Raw genomic sequence first — 19,860 nt, 5'->3', positions numbered from 1 at the left:
TATACAATGGTGCTTCCTGGCATTTTGGAAGTCCTAAATAAATTTAACTGTTATAAGGACCATCTACATCCATAATCTGACCTAAATTTTATTATCAAAATTTCTCAAAATAAATCATTAATTCAACCAGGTTAAAGATCTGTTTTTCCCTGCTATCAGCATTCCTTCCTGATAAATCCTTAGCCCTAACCTATTAATCTTACTCCAAAGTATCAATTTTTTACCTGTGTTTCAAAAAATAGAGTTTTCCTTGAATAGGCCTATATTCTATGATTACTCTGACATGCATCGTTTATATTTATATTTATCCTTAGATTTAGTTTATATTTCTCCTTAGATTTAAAATTAAAACCAAAATTAAAAAAAAAATTTTAGTTGTAGACAGATACAATACCTTTATTTTATTCATTTATTTTTATATGGTATTGAGGATCGAACCCAGTGCCTCACATGTGCCAGACCACTGAGCCACAACCCCAGCCCTAAAATTAAAACAAAACTTAAAATTACTTTTAAAATTTAAAATCTCCACATTGGGCACAGTAGCATACATACATAGTTTCAGCTACTTGGGAGGATAAGGCAGAAGAATTGGCTGAGCCCAGGAGCTCAGGTCCAGCCTGTGCAAGGTAGTGAGACCTCCATCTCAAAACAAAAAAGCTGCTACATTGTGTACAGAGAAATGAAAAGTTGTGCTGTAATTGTGTACAATGAATCAAAATGCATTCTGCTGTCATATATACTTAATTATAATTAATTAATTAAAAAAAAATCCGGATGAGGTGGCACAGTCTGTAATCCCAGTGGCTCAGGAGGCTGAGGAAGGAGGAATCCAAATTCAAGGCCAGCTTTAGCAATTTAGCAAGGCTTACAGTAACTTAGTTAGACTCTGTCTTAAAATATAAAAAGGACTGAGGATGTAGTTCAGTGGCTAAGTGCCCCTGGGTTCAATCCCTAGTACCAAAAAAAAAAAAAAAAAGAGTCCACAAATCTCATCATTGATAATTACCATTAATACATTAGCATTTCACTTTATGAACTATATTTCCTATAAAATATTTTTTTCTGAACAAGATATAACTAATAATAAAGTTAGGAAAAAACATTGAATTTCTTTAAAAAATTCTATTTTTGCTAGAGTCTTATATATGTGTATATGAATAAATATATAGCTTCACAAAGTATCACTATTGATGTTTTATTATTGTTTTCCTGTCATATAAGTATGTGACAGAAATATTTTTCAAGATTGTCATCCTTGACAGATGGGTTAAATTTACAAGCTAAATACATATAGATACCAATTTTTGGAAAAGGCCTTTATCTTTGATATAAGAAATCTATTCATATTAAATTAGGAACTATCTTTAAAAATTTTTTTAAAATAATTGTTTAACACCATAAAATAACTTATTTTACTATAAAGTATTTTGATGTTTAATAAAAATATTAATTTTAAGTTGTCTAATCTTTATATTTTAGATGATTGGTGAGGATGAGGATGACAGTAATAAATACTATCACTTATATATACACTTATTGTTTTTGAGTGGTTTTATGTATTAACTTTTGGTGGGGGCAGTGCAGGGAATTGAACCCAGGGCCTTGTGCATGCTAAGGATGTGCTCTATAACAGTGCTACACTTCTAGCCCTCATTTAATGTTTAAACAATCCTAGCATAGCTCTGTTTGTTGTGCCTATTTTATAGATGAAGCAACTGAGGAAGGAAAATCAAAGTTACTTGTACAATGAACATACTATACATCAGAGATAAGTTTCTGAACAGTTAAGTTATTCTGTCAAAATGCTATATCATATAGTAGTTCTTATTATTTTTTACTTAAAAAGTCAGAGTGGTCACACATTTATTTTCTGGTAAATTCTTTAAAAATATGGTTTATTAAATATAAGAATACTTTTTTATAATATATCTGAAGACAAAACTTTCATACATGTTAAAGTAAAAACAGACTCTCATTTGAATAATTTTTAAAATCAGAAAGAAACAAAGAAAACATTTAAGAAAGACATGGAGGGGCTGAGATTATGGCTCAGCGGTAGAGCGCTCGCCTCACACCTGCAAGGCCCTGGGTTTGACCCTCAGCACCACATATAAATAAATAAAATAAAGTTATTGTGTCCAACTACAACTACAAAAAATAAATATTAAAAAAAAAAGACATGGAGAGGGCTGGGCAAAAACTCGGTGGCAGAGTGCTTGCCTTGCATGCATGAGGCCCTGCGTTTTATCCTTAGCACCGCAAAAAAGAAAAAACAAACAAAACACAAAGACACCTAGAAAGAACACACACCCTAGAAAGAATGCAGCTGAACTACAACAGTACTAGCAGCAACATACTTTTGGTATATGCTGGAAAAGAATCCCAACCCATGAGCTAGAATATACCACTCACTAGTCAACTGGTAGTCTGGAAGGTGGGTGTCCAGGTAAGTATATAAGGGGAAGAATACTCCTCTTATCTTCCAAGTATGATCTATGCATCCTTAGAAGTGGAGTTAGAATGTCAGGTGTGGATTTATATTCAGTCTGCCCTGTTTCTTTTCTCACAAGTCTTATCTTAGTTTCACCGATTTTTATGTCTAAGGACACAACTAGAAAACTACTGTCATTCACTCTCCAAGAAACTGCACAGCAAATTTCTAAATATGTATTTTATGCAATGGAAAAAAAAAAGCTAAGAGGCACAATGAACTTGCTTCCTATTTATTGAAGACCAGACACATCAGTCAGACAGGAAAGTGGGAGAATAAGCCCTCTAGAAGTAAACTACACAGAATATAATAACCAAATTCCTTTCTTCCTCCAAGTCCACTCCTCATCTTTGTCTAATAATAGTGCCATTCCCCCAAAAATAGTTATTTAAGACATATATTTGAAGCTATATCCCTTTTCTTCAATCACTGATTATAGAAACAGTAAATGAGAAGTAAACTTCTTAAAGTCAATTTCAGAGCCATCTCTTGAATTTGTTCCCTTGTCTCAATTCAATTGATAACAGTTCACATTTCATTTCTTAAGTGGATCACCAAATGGCCTTTATAACTGAACCTGGCTATAGCCTTCTTCCTCCTAAAATCTATTTCCACACTGCCACCAGAAGATTATTTATAAAACAGAGTTATATTACTCCTATCCTTTTGTTAAGAAAATTCCAAATTCCAAAAAAGCGCACAAGTTCAAACAGCCTCAATAATATATGTAGACTTACAGCTGAAACAAAACTGGCAGGTGACAATGAAGTCACTACAGCTTATAGTTGTTCAGCTATTCAAAGTTGAGAAAACCTTACTGCAAAGAGTTAAAAATTATATTCTGTGACTTAATATGAACTGATATAAAGTACTAACCATATTCTAGGCATTTATTTCTCAAAACATTTAAGGATTTTAAAAATATAATGGCTGAGACTATATAGTTCAGTTATATTTAAAAACATTATATATTTAATAAACAGAGGAAATATAATTCTTGGATAAAATCCAATGAGATATAGAAACCTAAATCTTTTTTTTTTTTAAAGTAATTTTAGTGTAGATGGCCACAGTACCTTTAATTAATTAATTAATTTATTTTGTGGTGCTGGGGATCAAACCCAGAGCTTCATGCACACTACACAAGCGCTCTACCACACAACCCCAGCCCATAAACCTAAATCTTAAGAAATATGCCTTATGCAGTTGGGCCACATACCATGGCACTTATAATGATTTTATAGAATAATTTTATTTCTTTAATTTTTAACTGTTTTCAAAAGGCAAAGATCTACATATAAAAGTCTAAACTGAACAAGAGCATTATTTTATCAACTATTTCCAAGGCACACTGGAGCCATAGAAAGACTCAAACTAAGTTTAAGAAGGTCAGAAATGCAGTTGAGAAAAGTCAAGACTAAATGCCATGCCATAAGTCATCTGTGTCAATGACAATGTTAGATGAAATATTTATATTTGCAAATGCATCTCCTGTTATTTTGTTAACTATATAGTGAACTGATATTTTTTCAAAACATTTACATAATCAACACTTATTAGTAATGAGCAGGAGGTCAGAAAATGCTAAAGAGAAATACACATGTATTATTTCTAATAAATGTGTACAATCTGAAAGAGATAAACACATATATAAAGTAATATATGGACATTAGAATCACTGGGGAGTAAGAGATAAGAAAAAAGCTTACACTATCATCTCAACTGTCCTAAGTTTAAACTTGAAACTCTGTTCTCAGTATCAGGGAAAAATTCCTAGAATGTAAGTAGATAATCAGTAATTCAGAGTATTTTGTTTCACTTTGACTAAAAGACAAAGAATACCAAGCATTTTTAAGGAAAATAAGTTCATAAAGAGAATAAAAAACCCAAGTTCAATTACCTTTTCTAACTTTTTGGCCTCAATGTGTCGAAGTACTTGTTCTCGCCAATCATGAGGAACTTTACTTTTTCCTGGAGGATCTAATAAAGAATGCTCAGAACTGACCCTTGCATTTGGTCTTTTTGAAGGACTAGTCCGTGAATAATTGAAATCACTGACAGACATAGTTCTTTCTGGTATTTCATTAATAGAGGGTCGAGCACTCTGAGGTCTTGATGCATTTGGACCATCGATGCTGTATGTTCGTGCAGAAAGAGGTCTCTGTGACCCTGACATCATTGGAGGAGTTCTTCCTGCTGAATGTAACTCTCTGTATGATAAATAATCTCCTTCAGGAATTTGGCCACGTCTTGTGGAACCTGGATCACCAAGATTTACAGAGGCTGTTGAAGACACACTACTTTGTCGCTGAATTGTAGTTCGAGTTACTGAAGGAACAAGTCGGTCATTTGATGAGATGGCCCACATTTCTCCATGTCTTGTTGGGCCAAGTCTCTGATGTAAATGGTATGCAGTATTAGCTCTAACATTGTTATGGTTAGAGAAATTCATATTAGCAGAATGTCTAGCATAGCTGTGATTTTCTGTGCTCTCTGATCTTGGAAGGCGCTGAGAAGGAAAACTGACAGTGTCTATTTGGGGACTTTGTTTGGAGTGCCACAAAGTGTCTTTGACTGGAGCATTACTACTGTATTGAATATTATATTGTGGAGGACCATATATCTGAGGTGTAGATTGTGGGTCACTTGTGGGGGCTCTAATTATATCTGGTTCCTCAGGATTATGATTTGAATCAAACTTGAAAAGTGCCTTTGTCCCTGATATTAAATCAGAAGATGAAGAAGAACCAGTAAATACTTGCAATGGTTGATCATACAATAATGTAGCAGACTTGCTTCTGACTATATTTTTTCCATCAATACCAGATGTGATTTTAACTGTTGCACTTGGCTGCTGAGGCCCATTATCACTAAGAATGTCATAAATTTTTAAACCTCCAGTGTCCATATTAGTTATACTGTGAGATTTTACAACAGATCCTATTGAACCTCTTCTCTGAGGGGAGAGATCTTCAGTGCTTTTGGAAACACCAGTGTCTACAGAAGAACTGGTATCTTGTGGTTCAGTCCTACTAGGAGACTGTGGAGTTTCTTCAGAATGTCCATTTACCTTATTTATGGATTCCAGATTAGGATACTTGTTTCCATTTTCTAAATGTTCAGCTTCTCTTTTAGAATTAATGCTTAAAAAGCTTGATCCAAGTACTATATCCTGTGTCTTTGATCTTTCCATAATCTCTGGTTGAAATGTATCATTAGTCACAAGTTTATTAAGATTCATGTTGATATGGTCTAATTTGTGAGATTCATCAGATGTAGCTGTTGAATCAACACTTTTCTCAATTAGAACTAATCGCTCTTCAATATTCAAATCATATTCAGGTAAGTTAAAATCTTTTTTATCATGAACCTTGAATTTTTCCCCTGGTGAATTGTTTAAAAGATCTCCATTTTGCAAAAGGCTGTTAAAGTTTTCATCTTCTTGCCTAAAATATAGTTTTTTGAAAAAAAAAAAAATAATAAAATCAAGTTTTCTTGGTCATGAGGGAACCACTAATAACTATTTTATGTATAGGTAACACAAGTTAAAATAAGTTGATAGAGTCATAAATGAAAAGCATTTATTATTAAGCTTGTAATTTTGAAATATTACCTTAACTATATGATATATACATGTATCAAAACATCACTTAACCCCTTGACTTGGACAATTTTCAGGTTTTTATAAATTAGTTAAAATTAAATTTAAATGAAAAATATTAGCTTAAGTGATATAGATTTATTTTAAATTGGAGACAAGTAAAATATCACTAAAACTCTAATATCAAGATTAATTTTCATCAATATGCTCAAATTTTCCACAAAATAGTTTAATGTACCCAAACTATGAACAAAAGTGGAATTATGTATCCCATTCTGATCCTCATTGTAATATGAAATGCTTGAGGATGGGCAGAATATGGAAAAAGACAATAACCTTAGTAGTGATGTAAAGAATACAGGATATTTTTATGGGTAATTCTGAAGCCTTACATTATTAATCATACTTATTAACTAAGTAGCTATTATTAAATTTAAATATACAAATAAGGAAATTATACAAAGTAAAGAACTAAAGTCACTCAAAGATCTGCATTAAAAATAAGCAAAAAGGATCAAAAGAGAAACTAAATCTAATCACTATTCTAAGTGACTACATTGGGCTGGGGATACAGCTCATTTGGTAGAGTGCTTGCCTCACATGCACAAGGCCCTGGGTTCAATCTCCAGCACCACACACACACACACACACACACACACACACACACACATAAAAACAAAACAAAACAAAACAAAAAAACTGGCAAATCTTACTGTATGTTAATTGTACCTCTAAGTGACTATGTTGTACCTGTCAAATATTTTACAAAAGTGCCATCCAGAATTATGGAAAACATGTTATTTCTACTTGGTGGTACACAAACACATTGGTGTATTCAAGTTATGTTTCTACAAATTTTTCTCCAGTAAACAAAAGATAACATTTAGTATTAGAAATACAGTACAAATAGAAATACAGTACAAATAGTTATCGGTATATTCCTTGCTTAAACCTTACTTCATTACATAAAAAATATGATTAGTAAAATTTTTATTAAAAAATTAATCATTATCTCTTAAAAAAATTTTTTAGTTGTAGGTACACACAATAAATTTATTTTATTTATTTATTTTTATGTGGTGCTGGGGATCAAACCCAGTGCCTCACATGTGCTAGGCAAGTGTTCTACCACTGAGCTACAGCCCCAGCGCCTTCCATCATTACCATCTAAGAGATTATAAAATTGTTTTTTTAAAACATGAGGTCATAACCTAAAATTCAGAGAACACATTCAAATGATAATAATTATAATTACAAAATATCTAAATTCAGAAAATTTGTCTTCTTTTTAAAATAGACATAAATTTTACTTAAATATGCCTAGAATTTAAGAACAATTTAATTCTAAATGATCATTGAAAATATCTGTACAACCAGCTTTTGTTTCACCTACTGCCCAAATCTTTCTCTCAAGCAAACTCCACCTGCAAGACTGACACTGAGATCAAAAGACATGTTTTTATTTTTCTGTTTTTGTTTGTTTTTAAAATTTTTTTAAATTAGAGTTTTATGGTAATACATAGTAGTTGGGTTCATGACAACAAACTCATACATGCATGAAAATCAATTTCAGTTTTTGTTTTGAAGACAAATTTCTTAAGAGCTTAAATAATAAAATTAGTTTTAAACTTGTGTCAAATTCCAGGATACCAGAATTAAATTAATGTTTATATTTCTCAGAGGGTATGCTGTGCAAAAATTAAGTCTAGACCAAATACACAGCACCAATCAAGAGGATCTAAATGAACCCTTCAATAGCATCTCCCTGCATTTCTAAGTACAAAAATAACGCTTTGAGCTTGAATGATTCCAAATAGGCTGTTTAGGCTATAATATCTAAAAATACTGTAGAAATGTTAAAAGAAGAGATAGAGAATCTATCTTGTTTTTGTTCCCCACTTAAAATACTGCTTTCAAATTGAAATGTATAAAAATGATATAGATAATAAGCTATAAAATGGAGGAAGAAAACATACTGCTAGAATCACTTCTATAATATTTGTGAAACTCTTTGTTTTAGTCATGTATTTATTTATTGTATAAATAAATAAATAAACAAATTTGTAAATGTTCACAAACCTGATTTTGGAACTAATATCAATATGAGTTTGTTTCACTGGAGAGCACAGTGAAGTGTCTTGACTACTATCAGTATTAAGAGAAACTGAATCAGACATCCGAGATGGAGAAGAACAATTGCTGTTATTTTGATTGCTATTGTGTGTAACTTCATCTGATAAAGAATCTGTATCCTTCGTATCATCTGAAACAAACAAAAAATTTAAGATCACTGATAAATTCACCAAGATTTTGTGGGAAATGCTTTTCAGTGATGACAAATGGTAATTACATTGTCCTGCTTCCACAGATGAGGTAATATATAATACAGATAAGAAGATAACCAGAGGCACCCCTGAAAATTCAGTCCTAAATACACAGAAAGATTAAAGAATTTCAAGATCATGATACTTTTTTTTTGGTACTGAGGACTGAACCCAGAAGTTCTTTATCACTGAACTATATCCAGCTATCTCCCAGCCCTTTTTAGTTTTTATTTTGAGACAGGGCCTTGCTAAATTGCTGAGGCTGGTCTCCAATTTACAATCCACCTGACTTGGTCTCTCCCAAGTTGCTGGGATTACAGGAGATGCCACCTCGCCTGGCTCATGATACTGTTTTTAATGTAATCAAAGTAAGGGCTTCCCAAAATTTGATTTAGTTTACTGACACAATGTATGGTTTTTAAAGATCTCAATTAATTATAGTGAATACACCTTCTAGCCATTTATAATTCTGAAAATCCAAAACCAAAGATAGTTTTTAGTTTACATTTCTAACCTTAATTGGATAAGAAATTATCTCATAAATATGTGATTTTTTTTCTATATATGGTGATAATAGAAAGGAATAATGTAAGCAAGCCACAAACACACAACAAGCAAATCAAAGAATTTTCAAAGGTCAACTCTCTTATTTCTAATTGTTTTTACAGCATTTCACGGAATTGTTTATGAATGACAATCTGTCAATGTTAGATAATTCTTTACCAATTATATTAAACAGAATGTATCTGTTCATTCTCTTATTATAGACACGTAGTACAAAGTAGAGCTTTTAAAAAGTAATTGAAAAAAGATATTTTAAAACTACCTCAATTTTAGCCAAGTCATGGAAAAAGTGTTTGTAGACATATTCATAGATGATCATTTGAAATTAAGAGTATTTTTGCTGTTCTCAGATCTGAGAAACGTAGCTCAAGTAGTCTTATAATCTCAACCTCAAAGTTTTTGAGTACTGGATTCTTAATTTCTAAAATACTATTAAAGTAGATGGTTTTTAAAGTACTTTCCTAGATATACAGCTATTATTTTTCTTTCTTATGGGGTTATCATGATTCTTAGATAATATTATGTAAAATATTTAGCCTAATACTTAAACAACTAGTAAGTGAAGTGCTCAAGAAATACTAGGAATCACCACCACAATCATTATAAACCCAAGGTATACCTTGATAATAAGTATCACAAAAACAAAATGCTGGACAAACATTTGGTAAATAGCTTAAAGATAATAAGACAGTGGTGGCAATGGATGAGTGAAGAAAGAGAGATATCCATTAAGATCCATTTCATTTCTAAGACTCTGAAATTCAGTTACATAAACAAATCGATGGCAGGATTGGGGGGAGGAATTTAAAAATTTTTCTAGATATATAACATTAATAATGAGCATCTACTATGTATCAAGTACTGTGCTACATATGAATACGTTATATAATCCAGGCATTTGACACAAAATCCTTCATCAGTCCCACTGCATATCAAAACAGATATATACATATGGATAAAATTAAATAACCCAAGGATCATCTAGCAGGTTAAGTAGTAGAGATGGAATTATAACTTAGGTTTCTCTGCCTGTAGAGTCCATGTCCTTGTAAGTATATTTGCATGAAAAGAGAGAAAAAAATCTATTAAGAAAAAACTTGGTAGATTTTTTTCAGGAGGAGAACTTTTTAGAAGGCATGTTTAAAAATGTGTTTCTAAAATATGCTTTAAATAAGAGAACATTAAGGGAAATCTATCTTTAAAAATCCATAAATTTTATTCAGGTCATTTCTAAGTGCTTTCCTTCAGTATCTAACCTTTTTTGTTATTACTAAGTGCTACGACTTTTGGCTGGTTAATAGAGGTTTCAATTAATGGTGGTCGCATCTCTGCCATTTTCATCTCTTCATCAGAAGACAGTTCTTCAGATTCCTAGTTTAAAGAAAAAAAGGGAAATATTTATGAAAGTTATGTTTTGAATTCTTTAAGTGAAATGTTATATCATAAAAACATCAGAAGGAAAACAAAGAATATTAAGAATATGCATGAGAACATTTTTTTTTTTTTTTTGTACTGGGGATTGAATCCAGGGGCACTTAACTACTGAGCCGCATCCCCAGCTCTTTTTTGTATTTTATTAGAGTCAGGGTCTCACTGAGTTGCTTAGTTGTCTCCCTAAGTTGTTGAAGCTGGATTTGAACTCATGATCCTCTAGCCTCAGCCTCCCAAGCCTCCGGGGAAAACTTTTTATTGTAATAGTTAAAATTAGTATACAATTTGACTTTTTCAAGATATGGCCATAAACTATGCTAACTATTAACAACATGCCAAAATACCTATGGGAGAAATTTCTGTGGCAGGCCTTATTCAATTATATTAATGATTACTATGTACCTGGTACTACATCAAAAAGTAAGACAGACAAAAATGAATAAAACACAATCCCTGCCTCTGAAAAACTCAAGTGTAATGACAGTGCCTCAAGAGAATCTCTCCCTCACCATATGATGGCACATACCTATAATCCCAGTGACTCAGGAGGCTGAGACAAGAGGACCAAAAGTTCAAGGCCAGCCTCATAAACTTTAACAAAACCCTATTTTAAAATAAAAATAAAAAGGGGTGGGGATGCAGCTAAGTGGTACAGTACCCATGGGTTCAATTCCTAGTTCTGGGGGAAAAAAATTATTAAAAAACAATCTCTCTCTAGTTCTCAAATTTATTCTTTTATTGATCACTGGATTCAGACAGTCTACTGTCAAAACAAATTTATGGCAATTTTTACCCAATTTGTAGACAGAATTTTTAATATTCTCAGTATTTTCCCCCTGATATTTGGTAACCATCCCAGGTACCTACAACGGAGTGCTATCATATAGCAAAGAAAATGACTTGTTAGAAAACAAATATTAATAGAAAAATTTTAATATTATATATCTTGTAGATGAAATCAGCTTTTCTGCAGGCTAAATACTCTTAGTTAATATGATGAAACAAAGTCCTTAAAAAAGGTACTCTAAGTACTAACACATTTTGGGTGTTGCAGGCCACAGAGTCTCTGTTTCAAATATTCAAAAATATGTAAAAAAAATGAGTGTTTGTTTACAATTAAACTTTATTAATATATACCATAATTTGAATTTGTGAAATTTTCATGTCATAAAATAGTATTATTATACTGAATTTTAAATTAACTTGTAAATAAGATGAACCTATTCTTAGCTTGCAAGCCATACAAAAATAGGCAGAGGGCAAGATTTAGGCCAGAAGTCTTAGTTTGCCAACCCTGGTCCAGACTGTATATAATGAAAGCTAGTATAGTAGGCAGAGGAGGTAAATTCATTTTAGTGTTTAAGGAGAATTACATTTTTAATTTTTTTTTAATTGTAGATGGACACAATACCTTTATTTATTTATTTTTTATGTGGTGCTGAGAATCAAACCCAGTGCTACGTACATGCTAGGCAAGTTCTCTACCACTAAGCTATAGACCCAGACCAAGAATTACATTTTGAGTAGAGAGATGCATGGAAATAAAAGGTATGTCAAGTCATACAGCTAGAATTCAGGATAAACTAAGAATAATTGTTAAGAGACAAAAATGACAGACTGAATTGCCTAGAGAATTGGTGCTTTCTGAGTACACACTCAATTTATGTATGTACTGGTCATTATTAGAAGTTGCCAAACCAGGAAGAAACAAGAATAAAAATTATACTTTAAAACAGTAACTCTGGCTGAGGATGGTGGCACAGCTGCTTGGGGGGAGGCTGAGACAGAAAGATCCTAAGTTTGAGGCCCACTTGGGCAACTTAGGAAAAGCCTGTCTCAAAATAAAAAGTGCTTGGCATATAGTTCTGATAAGAAGAATGTACAGGAAGTAAAAGACAAGTAGAAAGGAATCTACCTGTCATCAGTCCTTAAAAAAAAGAGATTATACCTGTTTTTAGGCAATGGCAATGGTGACTGGTAAAGAGGAAAAGAATTTCAAAGAAATTTTGAAATTATCAGGACTTAATGACAGAGTGAATGTGAATAAGAGAAAAGGACAAGGGCAAATGATTTACTTTAATCTTTGAGGTCTACAGCATCTAGACTGCTGGACACACTTTTCCCTTCATAAAATTAAACTACACATGGGCTTTTTATTTTTCCTAAATCTCTTGCCACCTTTCTGTCTCCCTTGCTCATATCAATCAATCTTTGTTACTTGAACATTCCACCACTATCACTCCATACACATTTCTCCCTGCTTTCTTAGGCTGTCCACAAAGATACTACATTTTCTTCAAAAACTGTTTATTATAAACAATTCTGTAATTTATAATTTAGCTTTGATTTTTCTTCTGGCCTGAAGATCCATACTTCTGTTGGAAATATCTAACTGGTCTTGCCAATTGCTCAGATTCCACATATCCAAAAGCAAACCTGTTCTTCCAAGCCTGTATATTCTCTTTAAAACCCTATTCTGTTAATGGCATTGTCAACTTAATTAGTCATGGTTATGTCACTATTTTCTCTTCTCCTTTCTTTATAGCCAGAGTTTCACATGCTGTATCTCCTATAATATTCTCACAACTAACTTGCAGCCTGTATTTTCTGCTATCCTCATTCAAGATGCCATCAAGCTTAGAGAATTCAATAGCTACTGTAATATAACTATGACACATCATAGCTCTATCACAGTAGCATTCAGGACCCAATGATTTAACTTCATAATAGTAACCCTGACATATTCGATCAGATGGAACAATTCTTTTTCATATCTTCCAAATGCCATTCTTTTGCTCTCATTATCCCCTCCAAACTTCATTCAGTTTTCCTATTTCTTTCAATAAAAATGTTTCAAAAATATAGGTCCAATGCTTCCTTCTCCTTAAAAAGATCCATGGATCTTCATAGCTAGAAAAATATTTTTCTCAATTTTGGTAACACTTAATACTTTTCTTAAACCCTTAGCACAGCATGAGGTTAGTTATTTTTATACTCCAAACATAGTACCTTAAACATAGAGACTCACTAAGTGAGTACTAAGTTTGCTGGGATAAGCATAACTTTTTCTATGTTATATTGGCTTTAATGCATACAATAGTACATTAGAGATGTAATCCTTCTGTAATACGTTCAAAAACTTTCGAGTTTTCTTTTTACCCCCATAGTAAATGCAAGCTCATAGGATAAATGTGAAAATAAATGATGTGCTTTGAATCTTAAGAAATAAAGATGACACTGGATGGGGGCAGTGGTGCACGCTGTAATTGGGAGGCTGAGACAGAAGGATCACAAGTTCAAAGCCAGCCTCACCAACAGCGAGGCACTAAGCAACTCAGTGAGACTCTGTTGCTAAATAAAATACAAAATAGGGCTGGGGATGTAATGCCCCTGAGTTCAATTCCTGGTACCCCACTACCCAAAAGAGAAAGATGTTATTATAACCCAAAACATCACTATTTCTAGATACCAATGCTGTCTAACAGAACTTTCTAAAGTGATGGAAATACTCTATTTCTATGCTAATACAGGTTAGTGATAGCCAGTAACCAGGCAGATATGGTTACTGACCATTAAATATATGACCAGTGTGACTGAGAAGCTCAACTTTTAAGTTTTATCTAATTGAAATAGCCATTTGTAGCTATTACAGAGTGGACAGTGCAGCTATAAATAAAAAATACTTCAAATAGTTTTATTAATAAAATGATACAATGTTACCACCTCACAATACCACTAACACTGTATAAAGGGAATATAAAATGCTACACTATTTGGCAGTTCCTCAAACTGTTGAATAAAGAGTTGTTATATGTTCCTACAATTCTACTCCTATACACAAGAGAAATGAAAATACATATCCATACAAAACCTGTGCACAAATATTCACAGCAGCCTTATTCATTACAGCCAAAAAAGAAATAACCCACGTGTCCATCAATTGAAGAATAAACATGTGGTATACAATGGAATAGCACTGATATATGCTACAATATGAATTTGAAGACAATATACTCAGCCAAAGAAATTAGTTACAAAGGACTACATATTGTATGGTTCTATTTATACAAAATGTCAAGAATAGACAAATCCCCTTCTAGGTCTATTCCCTAAAGACCTAAAAAGAGCATGCTACAGGGACACTGCTACATCGATGTTCATAGCAGCACAATTCACAATAGCAAGACTGTGGAACCAACCTAGATGCCCTTCAATAGACGAATGGATAAAAAAAATGTGGCATTTATACACAATGGAGTATTACTCTGCATTAAAAAATGACAAAATCATAGAATTTGCAGGGAAATGGATGGTATTAGAGCAGATTATGCTAAGTGAAGCTAGCCAATCCCTAAAAAACAAATGCCAATGTCTTCTTTGATATAAGGAGAGTAACTAAGAACAGAGTAGGGACGAAGAGCAGGAGAAGAAGATTAACATTAAACTGGGATGAGAGGTGGGAGGGGAAGGGAGAGAGAAGGGAAATTGCATGGAAATGGAAGGAGACCCTCAGGGTTATACAAAGTTTCATACAAGAGGAAGTGAGGGGAAAGGGGAAAATAATACAAGGGGGAGAAATGAATGACAGTAGAGGGGGTAGAGAGAGAAGAGGGGAGGGGAGGGGAGGGAAGGGGGGATAGTAGAGGATAGGAAAGGCAGCAGAATACAACAGACACTAGTATGGCAATATGTAAATCAATGGATGTGTAACTGATGTGATTCTGCAATCTGTATACGGGGTAAAAATGGGAGTTCATAACCCACTTGAATCAAAGTGTGAAATATGATATATCAAGAACTATGTAATGTTTTGAACAACAATAAAAAAATTAAAAAAAAAAAAGAATAGACAAATCTATAGAGGCAGATAAAGTATATTTGTGGTTGCTGAAGACTGAGGAGGATGGAGAGATTGAGCAGTAATAGGGTATACAGGATTTCTTTCTGGGGTAATAAAAATGTTCACGAAGTGACTGTGGTGATGGCTGCAAAAATATATATATTTATGTATACATACATACACACTAAAAGCCACTGAACTGTACACCTTAAATTAGTGACTATTATAGGATATGAGTTATATCTCAATAAAATTGTTTTTAAGTTAGAGCTTTTGTTGATTCACTAGAAGAAACTCTACATCAAAAAAATAGTCAAGATTTTTTTTTTAACTTTATTTTAATGTAGTGCTGAGGATCAAACCCAGGGCCTTGTACATGCAAGGCAAGCATTCTACCACTGAGCCACAACCCCAGGCCCTTAAGATATTTTTAACCAAAAAAACACTCACATTAAAAAATAAAAGCTTAGTCAAATAATAGACTTATGCCTATATAGCCTTTTCATTTTTGAGTTACAGAAATAAAAGAATTATAATTATGTATTTTATAGTAGAACAAACTATTATGTAATAAAACTGCCTAAATATTGTACTTTAAAGTAGTAAATAAGTGATATTTTAGTAAATGTGAAATTTCCCAATGATGAATTCATTAGCCTATTTTCTGCAATCATAATATTGGTTTTCTATCTTTAGTTAGCAGTAATGAAAAATTAAATTGAAGATTCTTATAATTTTTCCAGAATAATCATAAAGTCATATACCTCAAAAACATCATCATGGTTAATAATATGCTTCACGTTTTCAGGGGCTTTCATATTTGCAGTCACTGGTAAATTTCCAGGACTGATCTCAGCTTCAGGTTCAGTGATCTTCTGTATAGAGTTTCCTATCATATACTTTTCTCTGTCGTCCACTTTGTTTTTTACTGGAGTAGTACTTTCGGAAGTCTAAGTAAAATAAGAAAACAAAAATCTCATATTCTTTAAGTTTTATACTTATTTTTGTATTGAAGTTTGGAAAAAATTTACAAGTAACATATCAACTTCCAATTCTAGATAAAACTTTTTTTAAAATATTTATTTTTTGGTTGTAGTTGGGCACAATATCTTTATTTATTTATTTTTATGTGGTGCTGAGAATTGAACCCAGGGCCTCACACGTGCTAGGCAAGAGCTCTACAGCTGAGCCACAACCCCAGCCCCTCTAGATAAATCTTAAAAGAAATTGCAAGTATGGAAACTGTAGCACCCACAGATAAAATGCCCACTTCAGGAAGAGTGGCCTATATAAATTCATGAGCTAAGTTAAAATTCATAATTTATCACAAATAGTCTTCCTTGTAGAAGTTTTAAGATTGATGTGGCTGAGTGAGTCACTTGGCTCAGCATGCTCAAAAAAGGAGAGTTAAGATGTCTTTCTGCTTATGTGGAATGCAAAGTAACTATGACAAGATAAAACTTTTGTTACCGTGACACAATGTGTACGCAGAAACTCACTAAAAGAATATACAATTTAGAGATTTGTGAAAGTTTCTGCAACATTCCAAGGAAATGTCAAAAGTTCATACAGCAAATACATTTAAAATTAGAACTAAGTAAAGTAGAACAATATCAAAATGAGGAAAATGAATATTTCCATAATAATGAATGATAATAATGACCTTATTTGTATTTACTCAACAATTTTTAAAAGGCAATGCTGACATCACCCTGCCAATGTGGACATTCTATAGCCAGAGAATGGGGAGAAAGAACGATTAAGGAAGCTCATTTCCAAGTTCATGTAATTGAGAACAATTTAGATTACACTTACCATACAAAAAGGATCATTTTGTCAATTATCTTAAACATTTTAAAGAATTTGAAATAGACTTTAGTCAATTATTTTGAATTGAGCTTTCTAACCTTCACACCCATATCTTTATTTACAACTTGCTGATCATCATGTGGTTTCAAATCTCTTCCAGGGTCTTCAGTAGTCTCTTCATCTTTTAATCTATGTACAATGGTTTGAACAGTTTTAACCATGTTCTTAAGTTCATCTGGGTATGGTGTTGGGTATCTCTTTAAATTTCCCTCCTAAAGAAAAAGTGAAATACAAATTATAAATATTTCTAATGTCAGTCACAGAGAATCTATAATCCTTTGAACAATTGGATAATTACCTTATAGGGATGGCTATGATGATACACAATAGGTTTTGAAAGCATTTTACGTTAAATGTAAGTAAGGTTTTATCACAAAATAGTCAAAGATCTCACAGTAAACTTCAGGGTTTTAAAAGCTTTTTTGGTACATTTAAATATTTTCCATTTGTAGATATATGATATGGAAACTGCCAAAACCTGTTGTCAATTGTCTTTGAAACAGATACATGCTTGCCAACACATTTAAAATTCAGACATTCATATATTCATGTTTCATGTGCCAGAAACCAAACTCTTACCAAGATAGACTGTCATTCTTCTGAGATTCAGCTAGTTTATATAAAAAGCAAATCATCACATCCTTAAGTTATGGGAAAACATGCTCTTTGCTACTCATTCCACTGCAACACATATTCTTAATCCCATAAAGAATCAAAGTGTTCATAACAAATACTTCTTTATCTCTACGATTTATATAAACAAATCATTAAAGAAAATGAAAGGGGAAAAAGTAATCACTAAAAATGAGCAAGGGAAGAAAATGATTACCTCTAGTGATATTTAGAAAGTACCAATTCAAAGATAAAAGTTCTGATTAATTTCTCTAGCTATAATAATTTGTTTTTTCTCACATGTACATATACTTGATAATTAGCTTTTAATGATATAGCTTTACAATGCTCTCAAATTCCTTTCTGTGTGAAATATTTTGGATCAATAAATACCTTAGAGACAAGGAATGAATATAACCCTTCTTCCACAAAACAGTAGTAGTATAGACATAGAGTATCCATTTAAATATCAGCAGACCTGTTTCAAACTTGAAAGAAAACCTAACAAACTCACCCTGGGAGGTGCCTCTCTTTCATCTTTGTCTTCATCACATTCAAATGCCACCTGGGCCCGCTGTTTCCTCTGTTCTTCCCACAATGAAGGATTAAAACTTTCATTATCTGATATGAACATAACTAGAAAAAAGTAAAAAAAAAAAAAATGACTACATACTATAATTATAATGCTATAATTATGAAAAATCATTGTGTGTTCACAGTTTTCATTACAACTCATATTTGTTACAATAAGTCTAAGACAGTTAAGGTTGATCAATGCCAGCTTTAAAATCCTAGGATAACAACTAGACTTTAAGATTTCTTTCTTTTTAGTATTGGGTAACAAACCCAGGGGCACTTTAATCACTGTGCAACATCCCCAGTCCTTTTTATTTTTTCTTTTGAGACAGTATCTCGCTAAGTTGCTTAAGGCTTCCCTAAATTGCTGAGGATGGCTTTGAATTTACAATCCTCCTGCCTCAGCCTCTAAGTCTCTGGGATTACAGACATGAACCACCATGTACAGCTGATTTTAAGTTTTCTTTTCAACGTCATGATCACAATTTTTTCTTCCCTGAAGCTGACTTTTTTGTTTTGCAACCAAAAGGATTATTAATGAGAATCCACCAACTAAAACACTATAAATACACTGAACATTTTCACCTAAATTTTGCATTTATGCATCTTTTTAATTTCAAGATTCATTGTGTGCACAGAAAAAGGGGACAAGTTTGATGATAAAGTGAGCATTTTGGCTAAAAAAAAAAGAGAGAGGGAGAGAGAGAAAGATTGCTCTGATGGTATATAATGACATCGATACTAAGTAAATAAAGTACTCCAAATATAATTTTTATTTCAAAATATAAAGAATAATAAAATTTATTGTAAAACCAATACTTATTCTACTTCAGATATAAAGATTTAACAACTCTCATTTTTCTTGCTACCTATTATTAGGCACCTAAGAAAAATCTAAAACTCAAAATAATCAATTCATCTGACTGTTAGACATCACTCTATAAAAATTTTGCATACAAAATAAAATCACAACGTTTGCCCTCTAAAAGAAAATGCCTATACCTACTCAAAATAAAAAGATATTAAAAGCATTCAACATTGGCAAATACAAAAACTGAAATTCCTAGATGTGGTCAACCTGAATATTTAGCAAAAATAAAATAATACCAAGAAAGGGGAAAAGAGGAGGGAAGGAAAAGGTACTCAGGACTGAAATGGAGCAAATTATATTCCCTGCATGTTCAATTTGTCAAAATGATTGCCACTATTACGTATAGCTGTACTGCACTAATAAAAATAATAATACCAAACTCTTGAAGTTATCATTTATATTAAGCCCTTATAAATAATTTGGACTTCTTAAACTTTTCAAGTCTCATGTTCAGAATAAGGATGACATTTAAGAATATGAACAATGGACTCTTATCTTTTTCTTTGTTTTCATTACTCAGCTCAAGATTTTTATTGTAATTGCTTTACTGAACTGCTTAACATTAATTTAATGAATTAGACTATTTTTGTTCAAACCAAATGTGGGCTATGATTCAAATGCCTATTACCTTTGTGATATCATTAAAAGGCAAGCAAAGCTAAGCAGTTGCCAACAGAC

The 19,860-nt window shown here is 32.4% G+C and overlaps 1 protein-coding gene across 9 annotated transcripts in view; it reads right to left on the bottom strand.

The window, feature by feature from the left end:
- Erbin (erbb2 interacting protein) overlaps positions 1 to 19,860 on the bottom strand; it is a 137,761-nt gene that overhangs the window by 14,681 nt on the left and 103,220 nt on the right. For all 9 annotated transcript variants that reach the window (XM_046456208.2, XM_046456207.2, XM_046456211.2 and 6 more), the window contains 6 exons: positions 18,250 to 18,371; positions 17,162 to 17,335; positions 16,019 to 16,204; positions 10,240 to 10,354; positions 8,175 to 8,358; positions 4,395 to 5,940 (listed from right to left, as the gene is read on the bottom strand). In XM_046456208.2, the coding sequence (XP_046312164.1) occupies positions 4,395 to 5,940; positions 8,175 to 8,358; positions 10,240 to 10,354; positions 16,019 to 16,204; positions 17,162 to 17,335; positions 18,250 to 18,371 (2,327 nt within the window). The remainder of the gene's footprint in view (positions 1 to 4,394; positions 5,941 to 8,174; positions 8,359 to 10,239; positions 10,355 to 16,018; positions 16,205 to 17,161; positions 17,336 to 18,249; positions 18,372 to 19,860) is intronic.

Source organism: Marmota monax, unplaced genomic scaffold, assembly GCF_021218885.2.
Source record: "Marmota monax isolate L192 unplaced genomic scaffold, Marmota_monax_Labrador192_F-V1.1 WCK01_AAM20220418_F8-fsc00130, whole genome shotgun sequence".
In the NCBI taxonomy this organism is placed as follows: Eukaryota; Metazoa; Chordata; class Mammalia; order Rodentia; family Sciuridae; genus Marmota; species Marmota monax.
This window is presented reverse-complemented; position numbering and strand designations above follow the sequence as displayed.